Below are 27,959 nucleotides of genomic sequence, written 5' to 3' on the forward strand. Positions count from 1 at the left end.
GGACCCTGGTGATATTATGGACATAGATGTTATACATACAATGTAGGGATGCTCTCTGTATGTTTGACTATGCAGTCCTTACAACTAATACATTCTATTGGGTACCTGTCCATGGTGCTAAAAAGCCTTCCATTACATATGTGTATGTATCATTATATTACTCACCAGGTGCTGACTAGTACTGACATTGTCAATTGGTACTGAATTTTCCATTGACAGTTTTTTTCTCTCTTTTTGCAAGCTGTCCATGGTGCTAAAAAGCTTTCCATTACACATATGTATGTATAATTGTATCACTGACATTGTGAAGAATCTATGTTGTCAAGAGGTCCTAAATTTTCATGTTTTAAATTTTTTTTCTTCCAAAGAGAATCTGCAATGTATCTATCGCTCAAGCAGTTGCTGTTCAGCATGTTGGCAAAACCCAGATTTTTTGCAGTCAACACTGCATCAGAATTTTGCCTGTTGCAGCTGATATGTTTTCCAACACAACACTTGAAAACTATTGACAGGATGTCATCCTTAAATATGCGAATATGACCTTAAATGAGATGTTTTGCCAAAGAGCTAATACACAATACATTACAGGTTTAGTGCAGGGCTAGGCGCAGTGTGTTTTGCTGAGGTGGTATACTGTCCTCACCATTTGTGACTGACGACTGATGGTAGCTCTGTGAGTTTGGATAACTGTGAAGACCAAGGCGGGACGTTCCATTTGGGTAGGAGGTGGAGTTGTAAGGCAGAAGTTCTGAGTGGCAGTCTAGGACTGGTGGCTCATCCTGAAACAAATTCAGATATACAGTCAGACTTGTCAAGAAGGAGACCACCTAGGGGACCAAGGAAAAGTGGTCCCTATGCAAAGTTAGACAATGGTCTTCTTATGCAAAAAGTATGCTAACAAAACCACAGCAAAATTTCCATCTGTTTTAGAATAGATTTCGTCAAAATTGACGAATAGACTCAGTGGCAAACTGGAGCAGTGGGTGATTGAGTGAGTCCCTTCCATAGCTTTTCATGGAAATAATAAATAGATAATGTATATCTTGTAAAAAAAACACCTGGATTTCCTACTTTGAAAGAAAACCACACAGATCTTTAAGACTGTACCCACCCGATGATGGTCTGTTTTCATGCGTTTTGTTTGAGGCTCGTCTTGGTGTAAGGCCTTGAGTTGGTCCTGCTGTCTCTTGGCTTCGCTCTCGCAGGCTGCTGCCAGGATGCTTTCAGCCATGGCGGATGTGAGGTGAGGTGGGGTGGGTCTCAACTGGGGGGAGATGAACAAGGTAAAGGTGAAGATCCCATAGTAGAGTCATGTGGCACAATGACAGGGTGTTTGATCCAGAATGCCAGAGGTAAAGGCACTTCACACGACTGTCCACACTCCACCCACCATGGCAGTGGAAGAAGTGGAAGGAGAGGGATGGGCTCCGCCTTTCAATACACACATAACTGGCCTCTAGACACAGTAGACAACACCTCACTACCCCTACAGTCTCAAAAAGGCTACAGGACTCCTTTTTTTTTTTAAAGACCCCATAGCTTTTTTTAGGCCATAGGGACAGTGGCTTGTTAATCCACTGGGTCTAGGGCATACTAAGGTATTGGAAGGTGGAGCCCATTCCTCTCCTTCCACTGTCTTTTACCTCCCCAACCAAAGTCAGGTACCCATTTTATAGCATTTGAGCCCTTGTTGCACTTCTTCATTCTTCTATAGGACTTGAGGTACGAAATAGAAAAAGTTGAATGATTGATCAATTGCTTTATTGATTGATTGGTTTTATTGATTGATGTACTTACAGTTTCCACCCCATTGGAGTCCTTGTTGCGCTTCATTCTTCTGCAGGACTTAAGGTACGTTCGGATTCGCTTGCGGGCCCGCTCGTTGAACTCGGGAAACTGCCGGTTGCACGACTCGATGATGGCCTGGATCTTCTCCTTGGGCTGCTTAGAGATGGGCACCATCCGGTCCAGATTCTCATCCACAAAGAGACGGACAAACATCTGCAACAAAACAAGACATCAGCATCAAACAAGCGAGATTAACCAAATAGGCAGATAACATGCTGGGGGAGCTAGTCCACCAAGGTATACATTTACCACTCTGAACCGTACTCCTTTTGCAAACTGAATGCCCTGGCATGTCTGTTTAAATCTGTTTATTTGGCCAATTTCTATTCTTTCTAGCCACTTCCAAAGCCTGGACAAGGCTAGGGAAAGTTTGTTTTTTTTTAAATCAAGGGTCACACAAGTCCTGTTTTGCCCCCTCGATCAACACTTGCCCAGTGATCAGTGACTAGTGGAAAGAGGGCCTAACTTAAGTAGTGTCAGGTATAATCTCTAACTTAAGTAGTGTCGGGTATAATAGACGTATCTAACTGGTACTCTGGTATGAAGAGATGTTGAGAGGGCTTACAGACAACAAGATGCTGTGTGGTATCTGTATCGGTATAGCCGGTATAACTGCCCTTCGGGATAACTTAACACACCAGCTTCGCAGTTTTTGAACACCTCAATTCTTGGTTGATAACTCTGATATTTGAAGGCATGACTGTTTCTTGTTCTATATCTTGGTATTACAGTTACTGTAGATACTTAGTGGTTGGTACATCCACCAGTCGTGGACATACCAACTACTGTCAGTGGTACTGTGTGTAACCTCCCATTTAACTGGGAAGATACTTACGTTGAAGGCCTTCAGTCTCTCTGGGTCCACGTCCTGGTCGTTTATCTTGTCGTTGTCGTCATTGTCATCATCATCGTCGTCGTCACGCGACTCTGGTCGGCTGACGGACAGGTCCTCCGGCACGATGGGCGCCTCTAACTGTGCGGTCAATTCAGGGTAGTGAGTTCGGTCATAGGCATGGGAAGCCTGCAGAGGTGTCAGAATTGCAGACACATACGAGTAAACAGACGGTAATCTCCAAGCAGATATTTGGTGGCTACAATACATTATATTATAGAATGATATTTATCCTCTTCATCCCTTGTGAGACATATAATGTAATGCCATGCCTTTTTCTTAATTTCCATCTGGGTCTGTCCTTAATTGGCCACCTTCTTTGGTGGCTACAAGACAGTATCAAATTTACAAGACAGTATCAAATTGGCAGGGAAGTATCCAATAATATGTTTGGCTGGCAAAAAAAATTATGCCGGTACAAAAAAGAAAGTCAGATAAAAAATGCCTACAAAGGCGTTAAGAATAAGCCAAAGCTTAAACTGTTAGGCTGGTGAAAAAAGTTATACTGGTACAAAAAAGAAATGCTGATAAAAATGCCTAGAGCCTTCAAAAATAAGGCCCCGCAAGCCTAAACCTCTGCTTGGAGAGTAAACAGATGAACCCTGAACACTCAGTGCTTCTTGTGTAAACTGCAGAGGGGTGGGACATAGTGCAAAGTGCAGGTGCCTTAAGTGCAAATCAGCAGGTGCTTAACGAAGTGTAAGTGCAAATCCGTCCTCCTTACTTCAGCAGATTTTTCCACCCAATCTAACCAAATCATATATTCCATGACATTTATAGTGACATATATAATATATGACTTTCCCAACTCAACAGGTAACCAGCTATATTAACAGTTGACCTTAGCTATCACTTTGGTACTCTACTGGACAGTATCATTAGTTTGTTGAGAATTCTGCTTATCACATTTAACTACATTCAAAGTCTCTAAAAACATATCATTTGTAATCACCAATTAAAAAAGAACAATTTGCCATAATGACAACCACGTTAGTACAACGTATAATTTTTTGAAGGTCGTAGGTCAATCAATAGACTCACGTTTCTTTTTGGTTCCTGGTCAGCGGCTTTCAGGCAAGCGAAGAGAGAGTAGGTGTGACCGTGGGCACTGATGTCAGGTCGATGACCCTTCTGACCTTCCACCTCCAACCTCCGACCTGTCAGACCCTCCGACGGGGAACTCCGCGACTCGGCTGACTTTGGCGACTTGTCGCTCAAGTTGATTGGCTCCATGCTGTCGTCATTCTTGCTGTCCTGGCTTCCTATTGGCTGCTTGCCGGCAGCTGTTTCTGTTAGACTCTTTCCTATTGGCTTGTTGGAGGGAGGTGTGGGACTAGTAGGCGCTGCACTGCTGTCATCTGATGCAGAATCTTCTGTTCAAAACAAGACATTACAGGATAAATTTATCTTTTATTCATTCATTTGCATCAAGTACATGTCCAAACACTACTTAAAAACTATCCTCAGCACATCTCCTACCTATATCCTACCTATGAATTACTTAAAAGTACTTGATAAAAACTTGGCTGGCATAATGTCGCCAGCAATTTATTTACATTATGCCAAGAATTAAAAAGTAAACTGATGATACCATCATCAGATTAGACAGAAGCAGAGATGCAAATGTAAAAATGAGTAAAGAAATGAGTACACAAAGACCAGGTGCTACAACCCGCTCCAACATGATCGAATCAAAGTACTGTAATGTAGTAAGAAAATCAAAATCTATTATTGTCTAGCATTATATTTGGGGTGCATACTGGCAACCTGCCCACAGTGTAAATAATGATATTCATCTGTGTGTGTGTGCAATCTTCTGTGTGCAAAGTGAAAAGACAACCCACAGACATAACAACTTACACTTAGAACACCCTCATCTAATCGGCAATGACATTATATTAATAGTGTTAAGATGGATAGATCTTGACTCTGAAATACATTGCCCACTCGTGTTAAATCTTTAAAGTCTTGAATGTCTGTCTCCTCTTTAAGCGGACTGGAAAGGGTTGCTAGTGAGTTAGGACGGGATGTTGAACTTCATTGTGTTTGTCAAAAAAGAGCTATGCCCTGGTACAACCTGTAAATACTAACTGTACATAGCGTCTGTCTTCTCTGTCACAACCAGTGGGAGATTAGCTCTTCAGTGAGTTAAAACTGGATCAAGATTACTTTCTTTCTTTCTAAGACTAGCCCCATCACAAGCTCAGGACATCTTCTCTGTCATAACCAGTGGGAGATTAGCTCTTCAGCAAGCTAAAACTGGATCAAGATTACTTTCTTTCTTTCTAAGAGCCCATCTCCAGTCCAGGAGGCGGGACTGAAGATCACTCAAGATTTGCTGCCTTAATACCGTCTCCCCCACAGTCGCCCTAATCGTCCCTCTCTGTGCAGCGTGATGCTATCTGTTTTACTGCCTCTCTCCATGTTACCCCCCATTTCTTTTGCTGCTTTGTGCAACGGGTTCACCGAAGGGCCATGGTGGTTCATTCCCAGACTTAGCAAACCACAAGTACTGACATGTGACTGTCAAACTGACAGTCTCATTTCAGTAACATTTCAGTACTAAAGCTGTAATGCAACTTGGTGGCTCATGGTGGCAGAGCGGTTTGGGCTTTGGCTAAAATTTTTGATGTCATGTTAGGCTGTTTTTCTCAGGCTTTCTTTTTTTTTTGCCAGTGATGTTGATGTGTAACCAATTGCTGATTTGATAATGTCTTGTACTTCGTAGCCACTGAAAGATCTGTTTGGATATTGACCATAGGGCATGACACTGTATGTTGATATTGTCACATAGCTTACTTCCTGTTAGCTTTTTCCCTTCATATTCATGATGTGGAATTACTTAACGCTACAGCATTAAATGTATGACTGTGAAGCAGCTAGACAAAACCTTGCTTTATTGTCATTCAAACAATAAGAGTGCTGAAAACCAAACCATGAACTGTGTGATGTTCAAATTTTACACACTAATTCATCTGTACTATGTGTTACATAATTACTGGGTATGTTTGGACATACATGTTTCAGTAAGCTTCTATTGTGACCAACACAAATGCAGGACTGATGCCTCATTTGTTTAAGTGGGCCCACAGCAGGGAGTATATTACAATTGCTTTAAGCTCTTAATATTTCACTAATATTAACTAAATTATATTGAGATTTACCACATTTGTAAAAGAATTGACATAATAGGTGTCAACAGCCCTAACCACAAGACCACCTTGCCACCAATATATAATATTTACCACTGAAACAAAATGCAAATTTTAAAAGGTTATGGCAAAGACAATCCTGTGTGGCACTGTGTGAGGAGGAAAAAAGAGCCAGACAGAAAAAGAGATGGGAGGGATACAACATCAGAGAACAGAGTGAGATTCTCTGGATAGCAGAAAACAGAGAAGGTTGGAGAAAGGCAATTGACAACAGTCAACCAGACCCAGAGACAGACATACATTCAAGTGCTCAAGAACTGTAGCTGAATGTAGCTCTGCAATATTTACTGCGTCATCGTGGAACGTATTCCTCTGGTGCTGACAGGTTTAGGGTCGTTTTGTGGCCAGTTGTCTCCTTTTCCCGCACTCTCGGGACGTGAATATGTGTCTCATCAACTGGAAATCGTGCTAATCACCCCGACGATTGATGACCAATTCTGTCCTCCCGACATCCATTCACGGCCTGACCCGCAGCCTGGCTCAGCGCGATCCACTACCTTTCACAGGTCAACAAAAGAAACCATTTCTGGCCCTCCTACATAGGACATCAACGCAACCTGCGGGCTGGCAGTTTGTAGGGAGAATTGGCAATATAATCAACACCCCCCTGTGGCAATGTGCAACAAACTGGCCTTTTATCGGCGTGATTGACTGCCGAATTCACCCAAGGTATTCTCTGCAAACATTATGGTCTCACATTAACCCCCCTCCAACTGCTGGGCTAATGCCTGTAAGTCCATGTGGGCTATTTATGTCTGGCTACAGGACCAGGTCAGTCAATTTTCCTTTAGTGGAGGCACCCTGAGTTAACTCTGGACACAGAATTATGTTAAGGGCTGCCGCAAATGTATTGGGACACGATTTTTTTTCTTGAAAGGAACTCTATAGAAAGGCATAAAAAGTGAGTAGTAAGTTTTTCTTCTTGTGGTCCTAGTGGTCTCTTTGGAGACAGGTCGTTAAATGTGTTGAAACTGTTCTATCTACGTGTTTTATGTATGCAGAAGACTACAGACATTCGTCACCTTGTCTGTATGGTAAAATGTAGTTCTTACATTTACTGTAGCTGTATAAGAAAGCCAAGTTGCATGTAAGTAGTTTTGACGTTCGGAAGTTCCCTGTGTATGTGGATGGAATTGTGAACACTATTCCAATTAAGAACCCACTGAAATTTAGTGCAAAACTGGTAGAACACTACAGATATAGACTATGCAAGGTGCATGTATAACCTTACCTATGTGATGCAATATAATTAGGTAAGTACATAATGATATTGTTACATATAATTACATATATTATGTACTACACTTTACTTTAGCTGTTTAAGCCAAGTTGCATGTAGCAGTTTTGACATTCGAAAGTACCCTGTCTATGTGGATGAAATTCTGAATGCATTATTCCAGCAAAACACACTGCAAAACTCTCCAGAGGCCCCCACCCAGACAGCACTCTGCATCTGTGCAGAATGACTGATGTTGTTTCATGCTGTCCTACATCCACCATCCGTCTCCTCCAGTATTACTGTTACTAGTCTGCATCCTAAGCTGAAGCCTGAGGCTAGGAAGAAATGCTGTGTTCCCAGTTTCCCCACTGGCCATAGTAAAAACCCGCCAACCCTAGCCCTTTTTGGACTGCTGGCAATGTTGATCTGACATCTGAATTTCAAACACTCTAAAATGTTATTTCGCACCTTTTCAGAGGGAATTTTTTAAACCCATCTTTATTCATGAAAGCTCAATGAAAAGCGGCATGCAAGCTGCATTTCATTTATAGGGCAAATCAGGTGAAATATTTGTCTCTTTGTAAGTTCTGAGTGCTGCAGCAGGTAAAATTTGTCTGGTGCAGGTACTTATCAATCTTACCTGCACCAGTGCCAATATGCAGAAAAAGTATTTTGAGCTTTGTAGTTTTACATTGTCAAACCGTACAATATTATCTTTGATTGCTTCAGCCAGAAAAATGGTGATCCAGCCAAAAAGTACTTTAATCTCTAACATTTTCTACTACTGACCCTGTTTTGTTTCAGGACTGTAACTGGAAACACAACATATTCTTTTATTTGTTGCATTGACTGCGTATTTTATCACCTATAAAGTGTAAATGAACTAACAGCTATACTTCCTGAATTGTTTTCAGTGTGATCCATACTTCCTAAATTCTGAGTGGTAGGTACATTTGTCTGATGAAGATAACTTTCAATGTTGCAGTAATATGCAGAAAAAAATTATGTCAATCCCTGATCTATTTTTCCTGGGCCTAACAGTAATTTTTAATGTTACATGCACCAGTGCTGGTATGCAGAAAAAAATATTTCGAGCTCTGCAGTTTACATCTGTCAAACTGTATTTGTTGGACCACTACAGTAGACAAAAGACATTAATTTCTTACATTATCTACGACCCTAACTTTTTCAGGACTGTACTTGGAAACATATTTTTTTCGTGGGCCTATATGTGTTACCCTCCCATCAATATACTATGCAGATTGAAACAAGTATTTTGAGCCCTGAGATTTACATTGTGAAACCATATTTTTTTGATTGCTTAAGAAAAAAAATGATCTTGACCTCTAACATTGTCTACCGACCCTAACTTTTTCAGGACTGTACCCGGAAACACAACATATTGATTCGTGGGCCTAACCAGAGGGCCTTACCCTTACATTGTCAAACCATTGTCAAACCATATTTTTTGGATCGCTCAAGAAAAAAAACGATATTTATCTCCAACATTGTCAACCGACCCTAATTTTTTCAGGACTGTCCCCGGAAACACAACATATATTTTCCATGGCCTAACCTGCAGGCCCTCCCCTCCCATCAATATACCTGAGTTTTACATTGTCAAACTGTATTTTTTTGATCATTTAAGAAATAAAAACGATATTAATCTCTAACATTGTCTGGACTGTACCCGGAAACACAACATATTTTCCATGGCCTAACCTGCGGGCCCTCCCCTCCCATCAGGCCCCATTCATCTGCCTGATCCCCGATGGTTTACAGGATGTACACGAGGTCGATAGACTGTCACTCCAGCAGAGGTCACACAGAGGACACATGCACTTTACCTTGTGTTGGGTGAGGCCTGGGAAAAAAATGCTGTGTTTCTGGTTACCCGACCTAACCTACATTGTAGCAAAAGCGCCCTACTCTACCCCTTTTTTTTGAGACATAAAATTTTTGATCCGACATTGTGGTGCGAACTGGTTCAGTGGACCGAATGAATCCAAACCATGGACTAAACGTTTGTGTTTAATTCCAAATATACGAGTATACTGATGCATTTTATTGTTGCATGTTAACTATATTTGTTGGATCACTTTGGCTGTGATGCAAAACAAAAATTTTCAAAAGTGAATCCTTACCTGCCGACCCAAATTTTTTTCAGGACCATAATAGGAAACACAACATTAATTTTCCTTGACCTGAGGAGGACCTTTCACCTACCCTCCAAGCAGGGGGTTGGGCTTAGGTTTATTTTTATGTGTTAGGCTTTTTTTATCTGGCTTTTGGGCTGGCACAAAAAAAAGATACCAGTACAAATAAGAAAGCTGGATAAAAAAGCCTAAAAACAGGCCAAAAATAAGCTGAAACCCAAACCTCTGCTTGGACAGTGCCTTTCACCATAGGGCGTGCATGCACTGATTGATGAATGATTAGGACGATGGTGATTTTTTGTGTCCTGTGGGAGGGGGATTTGCTGACTTAGGCTACTCTGAGGAAATATTGGTGTAATATCCAAATGGATGGGGCCATTATGTTCATATTTTTGACATGATGTCAGCACTTATGTTACATGCAACAAATTGAACAAGTGACCCAGGGCGTGTTAGGCATATTTCGACTGATGGAAGGTCTGAGTGACAAACATGCAGATGTCAATAACGTGATGTGACAAGCCAAGAAGCCCTAGAATGCCACCAAATAGAGGCATGGGGTAAAATTGTTGATCTTGTTAAGGTGGTATATGTTGTTAACATGACATCATGTCAAAGTTCTTATTAGGTTCATAATTTTTCTAGTTTGTGAAGTCCTGTTAAAGAGATATGTATGAGCATGCACTGAATTTTCTGGGCTGGATGGTTGGTCGAGGATACTGCTATGTATATATAGATTTATCAGAAATCTTTATTGACACAACAAAAGTAAAGTTTTCTACAACCATACCCACAAATAAACAATGTGTATACATATTACCTCACATACAAGTATATATGAATAAGTCAACATGTTGAGTTTGACGAATCTTTTACACTACTAGGTCTAACGAGGTCTAGACATTCTTTGATATATTTACCTATTTGTACACAGTAAGGCTTGTCTCCGCCCGTCTATAACGTCGCTGAATTTATTCATAAGATGGGGAAATTGAAATGCAATAATGCAGGCAAAGTTTTGTTCTTTTACAATTTGCCCTCTGGAATGTAGATTAGCCACTTTTTTTCAGTGTCACTGGCGAAAGGTAGTGGATGCTACCTGAAACGTCAGACCGTTTCCAAAATCATATCCAGTTGCTTGAGTAACTGTTGTTTTGTTTTTTCTTGCTTTCTCACTTTCTTGCTTTCTCACTTTTTTTTCTCACTTTTTTCTTGCTTTCTCACTTTTATCATTATTTTGTACGTTGTTTCAATTTTTACATGTCCATTAACTTACAATAAAACTTATTATTGAGATGCACTGACCGTTTTCTGACTTGCCTTCCTTGCTGGTGACTCCGTTTGACTGCTGTGCCGCCTTGTCTGCGTCCTGTTCGTGCGGAGACGAGACGTCCATGTCCCCGGAGCCGGCATTGCTGTCGCTGTTGTCTGTGTCTGCGCTGGAGACCGACGCTGCGTCCTGAGGACGGGGAGGGTTGAGTTTAGTTCATTTGGATCCGCAATTAGCATACATGTATAAATAGGCTGACAATCAACAGTAGACAAGTAACAAAATGTCGCCGGAGACGACATTGATACTGCCGTTTGTGTCTGCTCTGGAGACCGACCCTGCGTTCTGAAGACGAGAATACATATTTTAGCGAAAGCGGTACTGTTGACAGCGGGAACGCCGTGTAAACATAATTCCCGGCAGCATAGCCCAGCTGTCGTCAAATTTTCTAACGAAGTTGTCGGTAGAAAATTGGATGACAGCGGGAGTACGTGGCCTGAAAATCCTCCACCAGACTAAAAATGCGGGCTCAAAAGTCTTTCTAATGTAAAATGCATGTCTTTGGAGGAATTTTGCTCCGCTGATTGTCATAGCGGACGTATCCCAACATGTAGTTGAGCAACTTCAGCACCATGGACAGTGACCAGTACTGTCACCAACGGAAAGTCATACATACGTGGATTCAAAATAACGTCAAAATTAGTGAGTTACAAAGGATGAGACAAGTGAGTTAACACGGCTTAATTGGCCATAGCCGCTGCCTTAGTCAGCGGTACAGAATGGACGGACCAAAGAGGAGGGAGCGGGCATACGAGCGGGTACATGTGCACAGAGAAGAGGATAAATGTGTTGGGAAGTTTTTGTCGCCCCTCTTTATGTTAGATTTATTTTTTCGAGCTCCAAAGCGTGATAAAACGTCGGGATCAACCAGTATTTTTATATGCATTTATCAGCTTTTTTTCATATGCAATACATTCTGCATTTTGTCCTGGAGTTTGGCTGTGACTACACTGTGTACCCAGCAGAGAAGTAAAGCGAAGTTTATGAGTTTTGCCTATAGCCTATCGTTTAGCAACAAGACATAATAGTGATGCATCTAAATGTACCATTGCGATTCGAAATTCGCGCGTTCTGATCAAAATGAAAACTATTTCATGCCACACAACACAATGACGCCCCCAAACATCTCAAAAACATTGTCCAGAAAACCCTTGCCTGTCCCCGTACGAACCCATTATCAATTCCCGATGCACTGGAAAACAAAACATCCCCTAGCCGGCAATCCCTGCTCATCGGCACAGTAAACCTACCCGCGGGACCCACACAACTCCTGTACATTATCCCTGCAGGGGCGGGATTTAGAGCCATCATAACGGTAACCTGGCATCGGCCCAGACCCCACCAGGCCTTCCTACGGGGGACGGATCGTAGAATTCGGTAGAAAAAGGGAAATAATTGGCCAGGCTAGGAGAGTTGGTCCGCCGAACTGCACGATAACTTTACGGTGGCCAAACTCCCCAAGCTGGTCAATCATTCCCCTTATTTGGCTCTATTTTGCTATTTCTGATCCTGCGGATTTACTAGGCCCGCTGGCCGAAGAAGATAGTGAAATTGAGGAAGAAATATTTGCCAGGAGAGTTTGGCCACCATAGAGTTTCATTTACCCGCCGGAGGGGAAATGTCACCTTTACCGCGGGCTCACCCTTTTTGCCAATTATTCACCCGAATTCTACTCTTCATAACCACTTATGAAGGCCTGCTGGAGGCTAAACCCGGCCACTGGCAGTCGCGTGCACATTGAACATCTGCCCCCGTTCGCGCTCGTACAAGGTTAAGAGAAGAGTGAAGTCCCGTAAGCCAGGTTTACTCTCTTTGTTAGCGTGAGGTCTGTTCACGTTAATTCACAGGAACAGACTGTAGGCCGCTCTTGGGTAGCTTCTGACAATGGCATTCAAAATAAAATCAACTCCTACTTCAAGGTTTCAGACAGGTTTTCATTCAGCTTTGCATGTCTGTCTCGCTCGCTTTTGTGTTCCTGTTGAATTGGTGAGTTCGCGTTTGCGAAGCGGCGGAGATGTACATATTGTTGTGTAGTCACGGCTACAGTTCGCCCCTACGATCATGTGATTTAAACAACGCCGACGTTCCTGCTTCGTTTCAAAACATGACATGACGGCATTTGCATTTCACCCAATGGCTTAGCGAAGACAAGGACAGCTTCCTGGATGAATGTTGGTCGCGTGTAGCCTCTACCAGGCTTTAGAAGCAACTGGAAAGAGTAGATTTTGGCCGAAATAGACAGATAACATGCCAGAAAAGTGGGCCAGGCAGAGAAGTGCAGTTTGGCGCTCCCGCAGCGTTGTCTACGTCGCATGTTATGACTGGCGTACTTGACCCGCGGCCGGCCTGGAAGTGGAGGCACTCTTGTATCTGAAAGTGCGTCAGCGATTCTATCTGCCACGGGAGCGCACCTCACGTGGATACCGCCGGCGGTCGCCAGGTCCCAGCACGTAATGTGCATACGCAGGACTCCGAGCAGATCGTTTTTGTGGCTGCAATACAGTATCAAATTGGCAACACAGTATCACTGGCAGAGCAGTATTTTTTTCTTCTTTAGATCACACTTTGCAATATATAATACGGACTTTTGTAACAGCCCTTCTGTAACAATGCAATAGATCGTTCCTGGTCGAACTGATCGAACACCATAAGCCCCGCCCCCTGTTCTATTTCAAACACCACCATCAAAATCTAAATAGAACAGGGGGTTCGATGTGTTCGATCATGAACTTTAACTCAAAAAGCAGACGACTCAAACTGAGTACTCCAGTAAATGTCAACGGGAACCCCGCCAAGTTATATTATCTTACTCTGGCGCTTCTTTGAGTCTGCACACTTCAAACATGACTCATTTTCAACACGGCTTCTCTCGGCCAGTCGAAACTTTCACCTCATTAAAGCTTCACTCAACCTTGCTCATAATCGCGGACATAATCTGACTGGACCAGTGACAAGAAGAACACGCTATGATATCATTCCCATCATCAGTTGGCTTACTTGAAAACTGCGCATATACGTTGAGTTGAGTTGTCTTTTAAAACGAAAAACTGTCTTGTAGGCAAGGAGTGCTCTACATGTAGATGACAGTTTAAGCGTCAGACTTACAAACGACTTAGTTCTCTGGAGTCAGTCCACTATCTTACGACTCCTAGACATAAAGGTAAACTAAGGTAACTGTTACAGTAACCGCTGTACAGTGTAGACTCTAAACAAGTGGGAGTTTCTACTACGGGCTGTGGTCTAACAAATTAACTGGAGTGGTGGAAACTTAACTTTTTCCTGCATCAATGTGGTGCTGAAAGTTCGTGAAAGATAACATGTTACAGCCATTCCTGAACAAGGACGGGTGGCGCCACATACTTTCTAGAACCACTGCTCACTGACGTGTGTCATCTGTATAACATGATGTCAGAGGTGGTCCAATAGTGACTGACTAGAATGTTTTGAATGTGTTTGGGGAGATCCACACCCCACGCACGTTAAAGAACCCACCGCACTTATCGAAAAGAGTAGGGGACCTTCCCGGTGTGAGTGGTTCAAACCTTACAGTCCGGTCTTACGCAGCTTGTACATGTACATGTACTTACATGTACAAAACTGGTGTGTCACGCCTAAAGGCGGTTTACCGGTTATGCGAAACAAACAATTTGTGGTAGGTGCTTAAGCTGTGCATGCACATTGATATTGTCCAAGAAAACGTTGCAATCACAGATCGATCCCACGTGCACGCAGACGAAGATGTGTCACTTGTGAAGGTCTGACCTTGTTTCTAATTCCGGACTGCGTCCCCGATTCAGCGACCGCGAATACCGTCCCAGAAATGATATGAAAGGTCAGCGAGCTCGAGCAGACCTACCGTCATATTTGGTCCCCGGTAATAGCGCACTTCAGAACCTCCCGACGCCAATTAACTCGTACAGCTGACAGGAGGTACACGTGCGATATCAAATCAGACAAACTGACATTGCCTTCGACAAGAAGCTGTGTGTGTGTGTATATGTCAACACGATAACTCAAGAAGGCTTGGGTGGATTGTCTTGATATTGGGTAGGCCTTCATGACACCTCGAAAGGGTTGGATTTTAAACCTCCTGGTGGCTTGTTATGGTACTGCAGTGGACCTAACAGTCGACACTTATATTTTTATGAATAACAAATGGAGACACTCTAACTTGCGCGCAACCTGCAAAATTCAGCTGTTTAATATATGATTGTTGGCTGCCGTTGATTTTGCCACAACCTGTCTAAAAGTACTTCTTTTTAATTTGAGTTACACAAGGTGAGACAAAACCAGGACAACGAGAACACTTAAGGAGACCTCTACTTCGAGGGCCGAAGTTTACAAATTGATGAACCAACTTCCCATTCCCGCAGACATAGTTCTTGCCCAGAGGCTAATAGTGCAGGTAAGATAAAAATAAAACGTATGGACAACGGTTAACGATATAACATGTGACTACTCTGGTCTAGTTTTGAGTTTAAATTCTAATTTATTGGGTTCAACTTCTTTTTCCAAGGCAGTGGAAGACATAAAAAGGACAGAGACGAACACTTAGAACACAAAAGAAAATACTGAGGCATAAAAATCGTACGACGACCTAGCCGTCACCGTTAGGGAACACCGACCTACATGCGGCCTCAAAGAGCAGCGCCGACACGACTTCCATTGTGGGACGGCGGGTCAACTGAAGACAAGACGATATGTCACCTGCGCGCGTCCTAGTTACGGGAGCCGCTGAGCACAGCTCCTGTCAAACCATTAACAAGGTGGCCGAGTATGGACAAAGCCCCAGTCTCCATGCAGAGGTTAGGCTAATTTTGGACGTTTTAGGCGTTTTGTTGGGCTTTTCTATTCTATAGGTTTTGTTTGGGTACACCTGTTATGCCACAGAAAAGATGACAAAATAAAAAGCCCAACAAAACGCTAAAAAAAGGCCAAAACTTTTAGGCCCTTTTCGGTTTTCTATTTTGTCAACTTTGCTTTGAGAGTTAGATCACAGAAAAGCTTACGAACTAAGAAATAGAAAGTCCGAGAAACTGCCTAAAAAGCCTAGCATCTGCTTGGAGAGTGCAAAGCCCTAGCCTAGTTCCTACCCCCCATCAGTCGTATTTTTAAGCACCGGCGTTGTTTGTTTTGCTCTTTCTCCTAGATATAGAGAGTACGAGAGAGATGAAAAATCGTCGACGTCAATAATTTTTCTTTGGAGAGATACTACCATCCTGGTTTTACCATCTGTGTACTCTGGAAATAAAGTACTGCTACATACTAGCGCAGAGTAGCTACAGAATATATCACTAGCATTGTGAGCCTTCGTGACAGATCCGTGTCAAGAATGAGACATGTAAACAGCTCGTCTGGCGCCGGGAATACAAATTTGGTGCAAGAAAATGAGCTCAAAACATGTAGCCTCTACCAGGCTCCCCAGGTTACTTGACAAATGATAGAAAGTGGCTACCATACTGACTGAGTAGTGTAGCCTGGGTACCATCCTGGATAGTTTACGCCCGCTCCCACAGTCGCTACTGACCAACAGAGTAGTGTGCCAGAGGAGTACAATTTGCAAACTTCACTTCTCTGTCATGTTATTCAGTCTATTTAGCAGATTTCTTCTCTTTTCCAACAACCTGGGAGGCCTTGTAGACAGAGGCTAGAAAAAGAACACTTGAGAGTAAAATGAAATGACGTAGTCCTATATCCTGGGTTTAGCTAGTAGTACGTTACTCTACGGGTGGTAATCTCCAAGCAGATCTTTGGTGGCTGCAATGCAGTATGAAATTTGCAAGACAGTATAAAATTGGCAGGGCAGTATCCAATGCAGTTTGGCTGGTGTAAAAAAAAAAGATACCGATACAAAAAAAAGAGAAAGTCCAATAAAAACGGCTAAAAGCACATGCTCGCGCTTGTAGAAACAAACCCTAACCACTGGAAAGTCTGCGCACGAGGCTACCTGTAGGGTTTATCAGGGCACGAGTGTTGTGAGCACGACTCGGTGTGTGGACTGTCTGGTGGGTGCTAGGCGTGGCCGCCCTTTCTCACGATCCGCTCCGGTCCCGAGGGGACAAAGTTCCCCACAAAGGCAGGAGGGGAACAAAAACGGTGCCGTGTGCTGTTGACAAAATTTGCCGGCTGACACGCGGAGAAGCCGCTCGCACGAAATACTGTAGATCAGCCGAAGGACGAATGTAAATTTCCAACCGTAAGGGAAAATCCCTTACTATAGTATGACACAGGGAAGTATGGTACAGCTAACCTCCACCCCGCCTTCTTAAGGGGTCATACATAATCTCCAAGCAGATCTTTCGGGGGCTGCAAGACAGTATCAAATTGGCCAGGTAGTATCCCTTTGCCAGACAGTTACCATTTGACACTGCTGGCGTAAAAAGAAAAAATACTGGTACAAAAAAGAAAGCCCGATAAAAACATCCAGCCTAAAACACGTACGCCCAAAAGTAAGTCGAAGCCTGCACCTCTGCCTGAAGAGTAGGTCATACATGGTAAAACTGGGCAATATAGGGTGAATAATTGACCAGGAGAGTTTTACAGTAACGGTATCATTTCCTCTTGGAAAGAATAGCTAGTGTGACCAAAAAGAAACTCAACTGCATGGCAAATTATTCTCCCTATGTGACTAAACGTCACTATTTTCCAGCCTGCGTTGTTAGTCTGGTGGAGAGACCACGCCAGAGCACATAACGGACGGTCCCGCAGCAGACAGGTGGGTGAACCTTCCCCGGGCCAGACGGGTAGTAAAGACCGCTCTCACACACGCGGATTGGACCCGCCATGTTTTGGATGACCTTCAGAAACGGGGGCGCGCAATGGGGCCTGCAGGTGCAGGTCGGTGTACCAGAACGCCCGCTCAACAATTCACCCCAAATATTCCATATCTTTATCATATTGTTCCGTTCACAACAAAGACCGCGCAACGAACGCACGATGACCCGTGAAGTTGCAGCTTCTTGAATGACAAATTTACAGACACATGCAAGCTGTGCAATATACTAGCATAACAAAGCTCAGAAAATTGCAATTACTAAAAATGCGTGTGAGTGATGAAACGGTGCGCATGGTTTGTTTAGTTTTAATTTGGCACCGTTTGAACCCATATTGTTGAACAAATACACTTGTACCCGGAAAGGGGGTCGCGTTCTAACCCGGGGTGTTGTTTTGGGACGCCCCGGTTTTGCGTGAAAAAAAAAAGAGGATACGAAAACGGGAACAGGTAGCCAACACCTGACGCCCCCCTCGCTTTGTGTGACCTTTGTGAAGCGGCGCAATTAGATGGGGTACAGGGTGCGCCATATGCGCCGGCATAGGACAGGGGACATGTAGGTTTAGACCCGTCCACTGGGTGACCTATTTAGCTACGCCTCAAATTATCTGCGAAAACGCGCGCATTTAGCGAACAATTTTCCGAAAATTAGTAAAAATAACTTGCGCGATTTTGTCAGACATAATTAGAGAGAGATATTTAAGTTGACGTCCCTCCGTGATCCACCCTGCTCCCCCCCGCGACAGAAAGTGCAGCTACCCAAAACAGGTCCGCCATTGAGTGCGCCGGGGAAGAGACAAAAACACATGTTTAAATTCTTTCCGTCGGGGTGAAAATATCGAATCTACTTTTTCGCAGAGGACACGACCTGTCAACCGCTACATAAACCCCTCTTCGCAATCACTGTTTAACCGATATACGATGACTAAGTGTAGTTTTCTTTACCTCGCTTCTCGCCGCCCGGCTTCTTGCTCCTCGCTTGGACATACTGCCGAAGCGCCGCCGCCGCCCTGGGGTAAAGGGTTCCCTCTGCTTGAGACAAGCGGAACCCGCAGCGCCCTATATTCCTCCCCTCGCCGCAAAACACGCTCCGAACGTCCGGGAAAACGCAGCCTTCCCGCGCAGTCCGACCGAGGGTGTCAGGTGAGGGAGTTCGGCGGCGGTCAGTCTTGACCAGGTGGTCCGTAGATGGGGAAGAGAGAGAAGGGAGAGAGAGGGGAGAGAAGGACTCCTCCCAAATTGGCACTGCACCCCTGTGTTTGGGTGGGTAGGTAGAGAGGGCGGGTGAGTGCGCCTGCGCGGGCGGGCGGAAGGGGGCCAGATGACGTGACGCGAGGGTGCATCATCCGACGGCGTAACACCAGCTGACCCCGATAATTCTCCCACATGCACTATAGACACACACACACGTACACGTACCGTACCGGCGCCCGAACCGGAGCCACGCATTATCACACCCTCTTTTCAACACCTGCAGCACCCAGCTATACACACACACACGTCTGGCACCCTACACCTTCCACGGCGCAGTGGCTCTTCTTAAATTCTTCTGATATTAAACTGACGTACGAAAGAAATCCTGACGTACTTATTTACTCCGCAGGCCGTATTATCAGCATATCGCCGGGTGCAACTCGCAGCACCCTTTTGTAAAGTGTCGATGTCTCATAGAATCGACCTGTTTTATCTGTACTAACCTTGCACCGTAGCCAGATCTAAAGCAATGGCGCGGACGGGTTGGTACAGGCCCGGCGCCAAATTTCTTCGCGTCACGGGCACTTCTGGTAAGGGAGCCAAGCCAAGTTTCGAAACGTATTTCTAACGTTAAACATTTCTGTCAGTTTCTCCGGGTTATTTTTATTCCGGGTTAGTCTGGATGCCAGACTTTACTTCGCTCTCTCTGTCGCTTGCCTCTTAGAAAGGCTGTGACCCAGGCTAATATTCCGGGTGAGACTTCAGAGAGGAGAATACATAACCATTTTGTTTAGGGAAAAGGGGGCAGGAATTCGAATTACGGGGCTCATTAAAAATATATCCAAGCGGGTCGGGAGTGGTTTATTGTTATCTGGTCAGCTGGTTCCCGGGGGATTGTTGCTAATCTTGCCTAATGCTCTTGTTTAGCGGTCAGCATTGAGAACCGACCACCTGTTAGGACCCGCACCACTGGTCTCCACCAGACTATAAACAACGAGGTTTTTAAAAATAGTAAAATGTAGCCAGATAGGGAAAAGAGTTGGTCAGTGGAGTTTGGCCGCCGCGCAGTTCCCAGGTGGAAATGAAACCCTAACGGTGTGCCCACTCTCCTGACCAATCAGACCCTATTTTGTCGAATTCTACCATCCTAACTCCCTTTGGGAAGAACTGGTGGAGACAATAATTTGCCCGGGGCGTTTGGCTATCGAAGGGGCTGATCGGGTGGAGGGGGCTGTTATCCTTCCCATGGACTGACTCTTCTGGCCACTTATTCTTCTTTACGTACTTTGCCGAATCCTACGATCCGTACGTAGGAAGGCCCAGTGGGGGCTGGGTACCATCCGTTTTGTATCGGCGCTCCTTGCACCCGCTAACCCGCTCCCAGGCCAAGTACATGTAAGACAGACGTGTGCATCATGCAGAAAGTTTAAGTGGCGACCATTGGACATGCGGTTATATGCTGTAAGCCAGAATTGCTTTGCGCTGTGATAGTACGGTGCACGTCCAGTCTAGTCTGGAATCCAATCCTGTGAGATTTACATTGCCTTTACACTAGAGGCTGCGACCGCTGGGCGACCGCTGAGCGATTACATTTAAACAAATCTGTCAACAAATTAAATAGATATGGGGCGATTTTTTAAACGTTTCTGTGCCTTGTGTGTAAATCCAGTCTCGTGACGTTGCATTAGTCCACTTCCAACGCTCGCTACTTTAAAAGCTAGACTAGCTAATTAATGCGTCACGAGTCCGTTATCTACAAGTAAGCACAATTTTGAAGAAGAGGCCTGTTTCTTTGGTAACAACTAACAAGTATCACTCATGTTGGCTAACCTCTTGTGATGCTAGTCTGAAATTACATCTTACCACGTAATTAAGGAAGAAATACAGTCATCCGACTAACAACAACAGAGTCTAGAGCTAGAGGCTGAAATATCAGTCAGTAGCAAAACAGCGGACCCCGTCTACTGAACAACATCAACAGGAATTACAGGAATACATCTGCAGCATGGCCGCGGTCAGGTGAGGCAGGGAGGGACTCGTATCAGGTCCAGTGTGCGGTCAGCTGTCTACACCGCTATTCTATGGGAGGCTAGGAAATATAATGGAAGGCTCCAATGCTCCTTACTTCAAAAGCGACTAGATCATGGAAGTCTAGGAATAATCCTCCAGAAAAGTCACCCAGGTTAGAACAGATATGGATTCATTGTGCATTATATTATATAAGGCGCAAGTAGGTATGCCCCTATGTGCCTTCCAAGTGCTTGGTTGTATCATGTTTTGTTTACGCAACGATACCAAGCATCAGAGTAATCTCTGTGTAACGCAGCAATGAAAATCCCAAAGACGGTCACCTTCAGTTTTTAAGGTGTACTCTTGTAGGACAGTAGGGCAATCTCTTCTTGTGAAATAAGACTGGCCATTCGTGATTCTTTTGTTGCCCTTTCTTGGGTATAGTACGCCACCTCAAGCCGTTTTTTTTTATTTACAAAAACACCCAGGACACTCGGCGCATTTTGTTACAGTTACAGGCTTGCCTGTTTTTCAACAACAATCACCTTATATATAAACAACTGTTAGTGCAGTCCTCTGTGAAAAAAACCTCTGTACCTCTGTAAGCGTTCACAACAACAACGGGTCACCCCTGGACCCTCTGGCACTGTGACAGAAAACCGCTTCATATATCGCCATGAAAAGCGTTCGCGTCGACAAAATCAGAGCAACAAGAAATCACCGTCATCTACCTTCACTGCAAAGCAGATTTGTGTACCCATACTTCGTTCTCTTACAAGTTTAGTCCGTGTTAAAAAAAAAAGCACATTGCTTGCATGGCCACAAGATTTACACCCCCGCCCTCCAGCGGCAATGGAATGTTCCGGCCCCAAAGCGAGGCTGCCTGGGTAACAGGTGGTTGATTGTGCGCTAATGGCCGCCGCCGGACACCGGGGTGCAATTTGTCCCACTTCTTGAAACTGTACACCGTACGGAAGGAAAAACCCGACTTCCTTTTGTTAATCAAGCTTCAAGAAAACACCTTTGGCGTTCATTTTACAATGGGATATTTGAAATGCTCTTTGTCGTGTTAGCAGAAATGCCGAAAAAAAACAGTGCAGGCCCGCAGACTTAGGGTAAGAATAGGCACGTCATCGATTGGAGCAGTAGTGTCTACCAGACTGTCTACGCTGGCTAAAAATTTGCCAAGGGAGTTTGGCTACCAAAGGGGTTGACCTAGCCTGGGAGCCATCCGTTATTTTCATTTTTTTTTCGACTTAGCGAGTGCAAGGATGGCACCCAGGCTAGGGTTGGCCGGCTTCGGAGGGGAAAAATTAACCTTCCCGCGGACTTACTCTCCTGGCCAATTATTCTTTCTCTTTTTTGGCAGAATTCTACGATCCGTACCCCGTAGGAAGGTCTGGCTAAGTATGTACTGTAGTGCCACACGCCGTCCTCATACAGTAGTTGTTATCTAGTATTTAGTGCGCGCGGCGTAATCCAAAGTGCAATATACATCACGGGGGGTAGGCTGGAAGGCAAATGCGCGGTACAATTTTCTCAATGCATGCGCGCACAGAAAACTCCATCAATTTCTCTTATAGTCTAACACATATGTATGTATTATCAGTGTTCTAGGCAAGACACTGTCCAACAGGCTAGACATAGGCAAGACGCTATCCAACAGGCAAGACAGTATCCATGCAATAGGCAAGACAGTATCCAATAGACTAGACACTATTCAATAGCCAGGCTGTCAGAAAATGGGTTAGTTGTGTGTGACAGGTCGTTCGGTGTAATGCAGCCAGCTGCCGCCGCGCCGCGTGCCCGCGAAGCTGGTGTGTTACGCCGCCGAAGAGCAGTTGTACCGACTGTACAGATACAGAAGCTGGAGTGTTACGTCGAGGGGTGGTTATACCGGCTATACAGATACAGAGTGATATGCCATCTTTTCGCCCGTAAATGCCCCAGCCGCCTTGCCTACGTGGATGGCTGTAAGCGTTAAGTTGCAGTGATGTTACTGACGCAAATTGTCATTATGAATCAAAGACAACTCGGTAGGAAGTTGAGCCGGCCGCGCCACGTGATGATTGGATTAAAGCCCTATTCGCCCACTCGTTATGGGCTTGTCAGGACTGTTCTTTATCTGATATATTTAAAACGTTAGAACCCCATGGGATACGGCTAGTTATCGTACAGGCCGGGGAACCCATATCGAACGTGTGTTTGTGTGTATGTGTGTGTTCGTGTGTGTGTGTGTGTGTGTGTGTGTGTGTGTGTGTGTGTACGTATGCGTGTGTGTGTGTGTGTGTGTGTGTGTGTGCGTGCGTCCGGTGTCCCTGTGTGCGCGCGCGCCATCCTAACCCGCTTTAGATTGAACGTCGACTTGTACATGTATATAACGTTAGTGTGTGTTGTTTACTTGTCTTGGTTTTTAATATCAATCGTTTGTAAAAAAATCAAATGCACAATTCAGCGGTGCATTTGTTAACCCCTGCTTTTGTATGATTTTGTCTGTGAATAAATTGAAATTGAAGGCCTAGTGGGGCTAACATAGCGGAAAGGCACGATCTTCCAAACCAACCTCTGCTTGAAGAATAATAGAACCGTCCACAGACATATTGGTTCTGAGGTCAGGAGCCGGGGGACCGCGCGTCCGTCTTGTTACTCCGCACTAATCTCTGTTCCAACGGACACAAAATGTCACGACGCGGCCTACATACGCGTCCGCGCACTGACCCCTTCACTCTATACAAGGCTCAGCCGAAAACTAGGCCACTTACGCCCATTTCTCTCCGTGTTCAAAGAAGCCATTCGTGTACGTAGGACTGGCCTATTTCGGTAATTACACGCGCCAAGGCGTAATGACCCGCAAGGCAGTTTAAAAGGCGTGATATTTAACTAAATTGTCTATTTTTTGTAGAGACATAATAATTAATGACAAGCGCGCACGGGCGAGTGATGACAGGCTGCCGGGCTGGCGTTATCGACAGGACGGGGGAAAATGGGGGTAATCTTACAATATAGACTGCACGGGATAATTCCTACCGTCCCATGGCTTCTTAATAAAAGTAAATAAATAAAAAAGGTGCAGTAGATTAGCTAACACACAGCAATGGGTCTAAACGACCAACAACACGGACCTCGAATGAAATATATGAACATCTGCCAACAAAACTCAGATACCTTTTCTTCTCCTGACATGTGAATTTCTGACCTTTGAAACGTTACTTTTTTAAAAAGAAAATCCGATGAAATATTTGTCCCTTCCCCACAAACTTGAAAGGGGACCGGTCCTGGAGACAACCCTGGTCGACGCATTCGCTAAATCAGTTCAACCAAAATCTAAATGAAAAGGAAAAAGACAAGACTTACCGACTCTAAATTTTTAGGGCTGTATAAGAACCAGCATGCATTGATTGCTTCCCACTGCTGTTGTTGTTTCTCTCCTTTCTGAGATGGAATTAACTGTACTCTTTGTCGTATACCTAGGTTAGTGTGGATATTCTACCGCCTCTGTTTACATTCGTTCACGTATCGGGAAATACTGCGTGCCCTTGACGTTGGTTGCTGTGAGAGAAAAGCGAAATATCTGACAGCGCCACCTTGCGGGTATGCTGGGTGTATGCAGAAAAGTTCAGAGTCGTCAATGCTGCAAAAATATATGCAGAAGGATATCCTGATGACATCGTGGGCTTCCCGTGATCTCTACGGTACTTGGAGTGGTGCCCACCCGCCCGCCCGCTCAGTTCGATTAGCGTACGCCGAGGGAATTTTGTCTATACCGGAGTAACAACGTGGATTCAAAAACAGCAAAATTCAGCCAAACAGGGAGAATAATTGGCCTGGGGAGTCTGGCCACCGTAGACTTCACATTTGCTCACTTGGGAGGGGGAAATCAACCCTCCAGCGGACTGGCTCTCCTGGCCAAATATTCGTCCTATTTTCTGCCGAATTCTGCGATCGGCACCGCCGTAGGAAGGCCTGATGTAGGCTTGAGGCTAACGGAGGCCGCCTGCGGAGCAGTACTAAATGGGCTGTTCCCGCCTGGCGCGAGGCGGCGCATGTTAAACCCTGGCGGCGCGGGCTGCTGTGTGTGTAGTCAGTCATGAGATTATCCCAAATTAGACTCAATCACGCCCAAATCCCCGGACGACCCCTCAGCCTCGCCGGGAACCTTGCGCGATTAATAGTCAATTCGGCACGAAGCCGGACACGTGTGTGTCTGTGTGTGAGGCATCGATCATTTTACACAGCGCGCCGACTTATGCTGAGGTCACATTTACAAACCGGGGCCCGGCCGGGCTGTTTGTATGAACGAAAAATTAACATTTCATATCAAGTATATACACAAATAGCGCCCATTATTATTATTAAAATCTCTTCTGTGTTTTATATCGTACTTTTTGTTCCCAAAAGCTGTCCGGCCGAGCCCTGTATGGGAATTGTGACCTCAGCATTACGGGGTACTTGTTACAGGATTAAGTCTGTGAATTGCCAGCTTAGAAAAGGGCAAGAAATAGTCAAGTCTTGAAGTACCAGACTTATCAATTAAGAAAAGTGGAACTCGCTGCCACAAAGTACAACAGGGGAACATAGTTTAAAAAAGCAAAGGGCAACAGGTCATTCGGTCAGCTGCCGCCGCGCCGCCTGCCTGCAAAGCCGTGTGTTACACGGAAGCAGTTATACCCGCTGTACAGATACAGAGTCAGGATCAGTTCTCAACAAATGCAGTCAAACTGCACCAGAAGCCATAAGACTACGGGGCAGTTTTTTTTTCGGTTATTACGGGAAACACAACATTTACTTCCAAAGCCTTACCTGCTCCTGACCCCGCTCACCCTTCCCGTGAAGCACCTGGTCCATGATTGGCAGGTTGAAGTCGATCTGGGCAGACTTGGAGGTCACGTGATCGTCCTGGGCGGTGCTGGTGAGATGCATCCGCTTCTGGCACTCCCGGCACGACATCAGGAACCGAGTCACCGCCTCGCGGGGAAGGAACGCGTACGTCTCCGCAATCTGCAGACAAAAAATAGTGCATTACTGTGATGAAAGCTCCTTGTTTAAACAGTATGGATATAAGTACCTTGTGCCTTGAATGTTCAGAGTCCCATTTTAAAGACATATTCCCTACAGTAATATCACCTTGTCCTGTTTGATCATTAACTAGTCTCTTAATATCATTTTGCACCTGTGTACATGTATGGTGACGTGGCGTGGAAATAACTGCGGAAACACAACCAAACATACAAACCAACACACCGAAAATAAAGCCATCGTACGCGTAACTGCTTCCCTTCCAAAAACGAGTAGAAAGTTTGTCGGTGTGCTCAGGGTTCACGTAAGTACGAGTAACATCTGCGTACCAATATCACCCTCCTTCCTTAGTGCCTGCCTTCCCATAGGTATACCTCATAGATTACCCCCAAAATCTACATCAATCAGCCGCATCCCGTGTGAAAATATGAACATCACTTCAACACCGCCGAAATCGCTGATAGCGGATTTATTCCCGCTGTCGAAAGTATTTATCTGCGAAAAAGATAAGTTGGGAAAATTGCACTTCATTCGTCTCAGCGAGGTGTCCTTTATTTGACCCCGAGGAGAGCGATACTTTCTCGTCTGCAGCTCGCTTGGATTTGGCCCATCTCCTCAAACACACAGTTGTACATAAACTATACTTACTAGTATAGTATCAGGACTCGAAAAACCACCTGCATACGCAGGTTAGTGGAGGTAAATTTCTGATGTCAACTTGCACCTAACATACACTGGTCCATGTACTGGGTATAGGCAGGTTAGTGCAGGTATATTTGGAACTGTGCAGGTATTTATGATGTCTACCTGCATCTAAAATATAACCTCCACTTGTTCATGTACTGGGTTTATACATGCATGTTGTAAATGTAGGTGTAGGTGTACGTGCATTATTATTTGTTGCATTGACTTTTACCACCTACTGTATGAAGTATAAAAGAAATAAGGGCAATGGTTTCTGAACAGTTTTTAGTACGAGTGGTGCACGTAAAAGTTGTCTAGTGCAGGCTATTTTTTTTAAATGCAGAAAAAGCATTTCAAGCCCTGCGTCTTCTATTTTGTGGATGCACCTTGATGTAGAAGTAAAAGAGAAAGCCATGTAGTAAGATAGCCATCATTCCCTGTGTTTTATGTGTTGTTCCGAGGTTGACTTTAGAGCTGTAATTTTCGCGGTGCTCGGTCCGTGGGTGCGGCAAAGTACTAGTATATCATGCGGTACCGGGATGGCAAGATGTCCCGTACGGGGCTGTTAGGGCTATACGTTACCTACTCAATAGAGACCGCACTGCCATTGATAATGTTTAGAGTAGTTAGCTAAGCTTTAACACGCGGCCCGCCCAATGGTTCTTGATATCTCAGTTTGATGGAGTCGTCTTTGTTTCGATTTAGCGGTAGCACACTCAGCCTCTTGCGCCGACTTTTAGCGGGGCAGCGTTTGGTTGTACGAGCGGCTGGAGCGGCAGTTTCTTTTCGGTTCCTTGTCTCCTCTCTTCATATTTCTTTGCCATCAGACATCGTTGCCCATTTTCGGCATGCTGGCCACTGTCAGAGGGCAACAAACTTTTTTCTTGATTTTTTTGTCCCAAATTCAGGCGAAAATTAATGCGCCCGCTGATGTCATCCATAACAATTACTTGCTGTGGCCTAAGTGCCTTTCCTTGAAATAAATCGTTTACTAAACCAAATTAAAGTATTCGTCATTCTCACGAACAGAACCCAACTGTCCATATGCTGCGGCTATAGCTATATGCTGCGGCTATTTTGTTATCCACTGTTGCCGTGGTTTCGCTTTATCTCATGATAGAGCGTAATGACTTTATTTTCAAGCGCGTCATCCCTCTGACGTCTTTACCTGTTCCCAGCGGCAATGTGCCCGTGTTAGAAGGACCTGAAGGGTCTACCGGACACCCCGTGTTGTCTACATGACACTCGAGTGTTGTTTGTCGGTTCTAGAGCTTGTTCACAGCCCTTATGACTGTAATCAACCTACCCGGGGCACTGTAAGCCACCACCACCACCCAAATTAACGGCAGCGATATGCGAAAGTACCTTTGCATATCATATATCGTATGTTAGACAGCAGATATCGTGCTAATTAAGTCACTTAACACACCACACAATTGTCAGCCTCTAAAGTTGAAAATAAAGATATGCAAAGATGTGCAAAGAATGGGTGTAACAGGTCGTTTAGTGTAATATAGCCAGCTGCCGCCGCGCCGCATCCCTGCAAAGCTGGTGTGTTAGGCTAGGCTGAAGGGCCGTTCTACCGGCCAGTACAGATACAGAAGCTGGTGTGTTACGCCGAAGGGC

At 44.7% G+C, this 27,959-nt stretch overlaps 1 protein-coding gene across 1 annotated transcript in view; it reads right to left on the reverse strand.

Annotated features, from left to right (window-relative positions):
• Nucleotides 1-25,624, reverse strand: part of LOC109482244 (nucleolar protein 4-like) — a 29,173-nt gene extending 3,549 nt beyond the window's left edge. Inside the window, exons 1-7 of the mRNA XM_019784936.1 lie at nt 25,434-25,624; nt 10,633-10,786; nt 3,782-4,119; nt 2,684-2,869; nt 1,798-2,001; nt 1,112-1,264; nt 644-779 (exon numbers count right to left, since the gene is read on the reverse strand). Of these exons, the coding sequence (XP_019640495.1) occupies nt 644-779; nt 1,112-1,264; nt 1,798-2,001; nt 2,684-2,869; nt 3,782-4,119; nt 10,633-10,786; nt 25,434-25,580 (1,318 nt within the window). The 5' untranslated portion in view covers nt 25,581-25,624. The remainder of the gene's footprint in view (nt 1-643; nt 780-1,111; nt 1,265-1,797; nt 2,002-2,683; nt 2,870-3,781; nt 4,120-10,632; nt 10,787-25,433) is intronic.
• Nucleotides 25,625-27,959: the final 2,335 nt, after the last annotated feature.

This window comes from Branchiostoma belcheri, unplaced genomic scaffold (assembly GCF_001625305.1).
Source record: "Branchiostoma belcheri isolate BF01 breed outbred unplaced genomic scaffold, Haploidv18h27 scaffold6, whole genome shotgun sequence".
Lineage (NCBI taxonomy): Eukaryota > Metazoa > Chordata > Leptocardii > Amphioxiformes > Branchiostomatidae > Branchiostoma > Branchiostoma belcheri.